General features: G+C 39.4%; 1 protein-coding gene across 5 annotated transcripts in view; it reads left to right on the plus strand.

Moving 5' to 3' along the window:
• Positions 1-6000, plus strand: part of vps8 (VPS8 subunit of CORVET complex) — a 518442-nt gene that overhangs the window by 238090 nt on the left and 274352 nt on the right. For all 5 annotated transcript variants that reach the window (XM_048598730.1, XM_048598733.1, XM_048598732.1 and 2 more), the window contains one exon: positions 3796-3878. In XM_048598730.1, the coding sequence (XP_048454687.1) occupies positions 3796-3878 (83 nt within the window). The remainder of the gene's footprint in view (positions 1-3795; positions 3879-6000) is intronic.

Below are 6000 nucleotides of genomic sequence, written 5' to 3' on the forward strand. Positions count from 1 at the left end.
TACCCAGGGGATTCCCTCACCACCTTGTTGCCCCCTTCTTCTATCTGACGGTCACCCATTCCCTTTCTACGCACATGTCCTTGAGCTGCTGGGTAACTGTGTCCTGAAATGTACTATCCTCGAGCTTGTCAGCTTTACAAATGCACCGTAGTGCCCACCCCCCACCCCAGCCACCTCTCAAGCTCCAAAACCCAGAGCTCAAACATTGTGATCCAGACTACGTGAAGCATCTAGGATTTCCCATTTATTACCAGATGTTGACGTCATGGCATGGGCTCCCAAAACATACCTTAACTAAATAAACCCTTGGCTTTATTTTACCCTCATTCCTACATAAGTACAGACTGGAAACATCTTTTGTTTAATGTCAAAAATATACTTTATTTATAAAAAATCTCATTGTATATACACATTGTCACAAAAGCAGTTCAGCTCTGTACAGTTGCGTATCAAGTAAATAAACAAAAACATTGACTCTATCCGAAAAACCAAAGACCTCTCTTTACACATACCAGCTGGCTGAACTGGAAACATCTTATTCTTCATCTCTCGAATCTCGCTCAAGTCTGCTGCGGATCTGACTTCTTCTGTATGAGGTCCCTTAACTTGCCTGCTCATCTAGGTTTTGCTGACTGCCTGTCTCAGTGTACACATTTTGCCCAGCCCTCCATTGTGCATCATAGAAACTAACAAATCAGTGGAATGCAGTGTAAAACTGACTAGCTGAGATTGCAAATTAAGACAATTATATAACTGCTCCATCTTTCATGGGCATCTGAGCACCAAATTTACCTAACACCAAGGGCAAACCTGGGATAAACCATAATAATTGGAAACCAATGTATTGTTCATACTGAAGCTCTATTTTGAAGTGTACCAGACAGGTTGGACCAGTAATAAATTCAAAGAATGCTGGAGAAACTTAGCAGGTCTGGCAGCATGAGTGGAGAGCAAGAGAGACAGCTAACGTTTTGAGTCCAGTATGATTCTTCTTCAACAAAGTCTTCTTTTCTTCTGCAGGGTTCTGAAGAAAAGTCATCCTGCTGAGTTTCGCTAGCATTCTGTGTATTTGTTTCAGATTTCCAGCATCCACAGTATTTGCTTTTAATCGAGTCAGACCAGTATGTCTCAACCTCAACTCTTACTGTTTTTTACTTTCTGGGAAACGATTTTGGTCTTACTGAAATGCTATTTGGAAAGATAAGCATCAAGACCTTTCTGACGAAACTGATGGCATTTTAAAAGAAGCCTGTGAGGCCTGACCAGATCAGTGGAAATTATACTTTCAGCCAGAACAATATTTAATCTGTGCATCTAAGATTTGTCCCATGGCTTTTGACCAGTGAATGTAAAATGATATGAGATTACATATTTTACTCAGCTACTGTGCACAGCCTGACTTGATATTTAAGATTGTACTTCAAGCTATTAATTTAAAGAGTCATCTAATACCTTGTAATTAAGATTTTTCTTTGGATTTAACAATTCAGTATTTATTTATTTACAAGCAGCATTTTAATCTTGGGTACAGTTTATTACAGCACACTGATTACAGCTTCATACGGTCAAAACAAAGGCAATGCACAGCAGCTTACTATTAGATTCCCCCTACTGTATTAAAAAATGAAGCATTTAATATTCCAGATATTGATGGGATTCTTAATGACCTTAGCTCTGTTGTGCAGCAGATAATTGATGCTCTGAGCTCAAGGAGAAAATGACGTTTTGAATTACTTGTCCAATATCAGGCCATGTGTTCCCTCATGCACACTTCGAATCAGCTTAGCAATCTAATAGTATGATACAGACAGTTAGCTGAGGCTGCAATGTCCCACATGCCACGCAACAATCAAAAGCATCTATTTTATGTTGTTAAACATCAAATTCCACAGAAATGGTGAAAATAAAATTTTGCTCAGTTTCGGTGAGAATGGGTTGATAACATTTGTGGATTCTTGATGACCTATGATCGTAAGTGGTCTCTATACCTGCAGAGTGCAAGTGTCTAAGCAGCTTGATGATATGCGTTCAGACTCTCACACTTCATTCCAAATGGTCCCACTTTGATTAGTTTATATAATTCCTCAATCTGTAAGTGTAATCTTCAAATGAATTTTAATCTTCAATCCCAGTTTGAAATATCACCTCTCTAATATGCATCTGTACCAGAATTTATAGTCTTTTAAAGATAAAATTGACAATATATACCCAAGTGCCTTAGCAACAAATCCCATGTGAGGGTCAGCATCGCCGTCTATGTGTGGAGCCACATAAGATGGGGGAGATTTTTAATGAACATTTCTCATCACTGTTTACTGAGGAGAGAATCATGGATGCTAAGGAAATAAGGGAAACAAGTGGAGATGTTTTGGACCGTGGATACTAAGGAAATAAGGGAAACAATTGGGGATGTTTTAGACCACGGATACTAAGGAAATAAGGGAAACAAGTGGGGATGTTTTGGACTGCAAATATAATACCAGAGAGGAGGTGTTTGCAGTTTTAGATTGCACTAACATGGACAAATCCCCTGGGCCTGATCAAGCCCATCCTCGGACGTTGTGGGAGGCTAGGGAAGAAATTGCAGAGGCCCTTGCAGAGAGTTTTGCTTCATCTTTAGCTTCTGGTGAAGCTCCGGAAGATTGGAGGGTGGCAAATGTTGTTCCATTGTTTAAGAAAGGTAGCAAAGACAAGCCAGGGAACTACAGGCCAGTGAGCCTGACATCAGTGCCAGGCAAGTTATTGGAGAGGATACTGAGGGACAGGATTAACCAACATTTGGATAGTCAAGGCCTGATTTGGAATAGTCAGCATGGACTGGTAGATGGTAAAGTCCTCAGGAGTGTTCTGGAACAGAAGGACCGAGGAGTACAAGTGCATAGTTTGTTGAAAGTGATGTCAAAGGTAGACGGGGTGATGAAGAAGGCATTTGGCATGCTGGCCTTCATCGGTCGAGGCAATGAACGTAGGAGTTGGGACATTATGTTACAGTTGTATGTTGTTGGTAAGGCCGCACTTGGAGTATTAGTTTTGGTCACTCTGTCGTAGGAAAGACATAGTTAAACTGGAAAGTGTGCTAAGAAGATTTACGAGGATGTTGCCAGGACTAGTCGGCCTGAGTTATAGGGAGAGGTCGGCCTGGATGGGAGTTTATTCCTTGGAACATAAGAGATTGAGGGGTGACTTTTACTGGGGTATATAAAATCATGAGGGACATAGTTGGGATGAATGCATATAGTCTTTTCCCCCAGGGATGGGGAATTGAAAACTCGAGGGCTTAGGTTTAAGGTGAGGGGGGGATGATTTAAGAAGGACCTGAGAGGCAACTTCTTCATGCAGAGAGTGGTGCGTATATGGAATGGGCTGCCAGAGAAAGTGGTTGAGGCAAGTACAACAGCAACATTTAAAAAAGTATTTGGATAGTTACATGGATGGGAAGGGTTTAGAGGGATATAGACCAAATGTGGGCAATTTGGAACTAGTTGACCATGGTCAGCATGGACCAGTTTGGGCCGAAGGGCCTTTTTCCATGGCGTATTACTTATGACTCTATCTCAAATATTAACTAACAAAGAAATATTTACTCTCCTCTCCAACAAGCTGCTGCTACTCTGCGTGAAATTTCTCGATCATTTAAAGTTTTTCATGGAACCTTGAGAGAGGAGACCTTCATTCTAGCAACTGGATTTCAGAGATGTGCTGACTCTAACACTCAACTTCACAATCATATGCAACACTCTTTATAATATCCTGGCTCATGTCAGTTAAATTTATACTCTGATCTTCTATTCATAGCTCTGAAGCACTTGACAAAACAAGTACTGAACAGCATGACAGGATTTATCGCACTTCCATCAATTTTACAGCGAATATTACAGGTAAGTTCTAAAAGCATTCAGCAAAGCTTTTCTGAAATCACACCTGGAGTGCTGTGAGCTGTTCCATGCACCAGACTACACTGGGGATATGTTGGCCTTGTAAAAATAGTAACATTGGTCTCTTCAAGTTATTCCTGGACACCAATGGTTAGATTATGAGGTGAGATTATACAGTGTTGTGTTCTCTAGAACATGGAAGGCCAAGCTATGATTTCAACAAACTTTTCAATGGATTAACAAGAGCAGATAGGATGGATTGCAAATAACTGTTTCTGCCCATTATGGAATCTAGGGATAGGAACTGTTGTCTAAAAATTAAAACCAAAGTTGTCAGCTGTAAAATTAGGAAGTAATTCTAAACACAGTGCTGTGGCAGGTTGGAGCTGTCCTCTACTGTGGCAATTGATTGATCAAATTTAATTGCCCAAAGCACTTCAGGAATATGGTGAAAAGGCAGATATGTGGTGTTAGGTCATAGACCAGCTATGATCTGATTGACTGGTGGATCAGTATTGTGATGATAAATAGCCTATTCCTATCCCTAGAAATAAATGAAAAGATGAAAGAAACAAGAGAGTAATGTGAATTTAAAAAGCTTCAAGAACAGTTGCCACCTAAAGAACCAAAACCCCAAGATCTTAGTTTTTGTTGAGTCTCCAAAGTTAAATAATGTGTTGTAGGATCATTACCTACTCCAATAGCAATGGTCTTTAGAGCATGAAACAGCAACTTTTATTTTCTGCAATGCAATTTAATTTGTAACTTACGGTACAAATCTGACAATTTATTGACACTGATGGGAATGTTGAAAACTGATCTCATTTTTGCAAGATACTGGTAGAATGGTACACATTGTCCAGTAATTTATGGTGACACATAACCCAAAGGCTATCTCTTATTTACCACAGGTTGTTGGTGTGTTGTCGAGGGGAACATAAGGGTTTAGGCACTAATAACGTTTCCGCTGAGAATGTGCTGTTATTTTCGCAGCAGACTCTGGACAATTGGCTACATGCAGAATGGTGTTATTAGTTCAGAATGAAACTTGGCTTTTAATCTGCTTTTAAAAAATTGAAAAGCAGTATCTTGTAAAGTTATTTTACTCTTGAGTGTGCTGAGGACAGATTTCCTGCCGCATACTGCTTGAGAAGATGAGCCACAAAACTGGCCTTACTCAGCAAAAATAATGTTTGTTATAAAAAATTGTAACCAAAGTAGAGCACTGATTCCACAGCAGGCAATGTTCATGTGTATTTGGGAAGTGAAGACACTGAAATATCAATTATCTGTATGTTAATAATTATTTTCCATTGTACAATTAAAGAAATCCATTAGAGTACCATATGATTGGAATTAGAGAAAATTAATTGACAGTTTCCAACTCTTTGACAATGACAGTGACGTGTTGATTTCCTTAGAATGTGAAATGTTGATAAATTAGAGGTGATTACTGTGGGGTTTTGTTTGATCATCGTAACGTACAATTTTTGGTCTGAGTATTCTGTAAAACAATGGAAGTACATGATGCAGATTGTAATTAGCTGCCATGGTCAGGTCTGTTTTCAGGTCTAACTGATTTTAAGTAGTAGCACTGTTATGAGCAAAAAAGTGTAGGCATTCAACAAATTCTGTTTATGGCTTGAAGTACAAGTGAAATTTTGCCTTTATCAAACTGAATGTATTCCATGATGTATAAGAACAGAAAACAGAGTAAGATGGATGAGCATAGCTAACATCAGGTGTGGGCAGTCCCCAAGAATACATAGATGAGCTTTGTGAGCAGTTTTAGAACTGCAGATTAAATGGGAACGATCAGAATAAATTTGTTAAAGGCAACTTATTTTTGGATAATTTACTATTTTTCTTCTGAAGAAATTGTTACGCACATAATAATGGGATGGATGAATTTTTAGAAAGCATTTATTTCTGTGTTTCACACATGGCTTGATGTAAATAATCAAGAATTCTGACAGCCTAGATTGAAAGAGATAGTAGGAACTGCAGATGCTGGAGAATCTGAGGTAACAAGGTGTAGAGCTGGATGAACACAGCAGGCCCAGCAGCATCAGAGGAGCAGGAAGGCTGACGTTTCGGGCCTAGGTCTAGGCCCAAAATGTCAGCC

Source organism: Rhincodon typus, chromosome 7 (genome assembly GCF_021869965.1).
Source record: "Rhincodon typus isolate 14 chromosome 7, sRhiTyp1.1, whole genome shotgun sequence".
NCBI lineage: Eukaryota > Metazoa > Chordata > Chondrichthyes > Orectolobiformes > Rhincodontidae > Rhincodon > Rhincodon typus.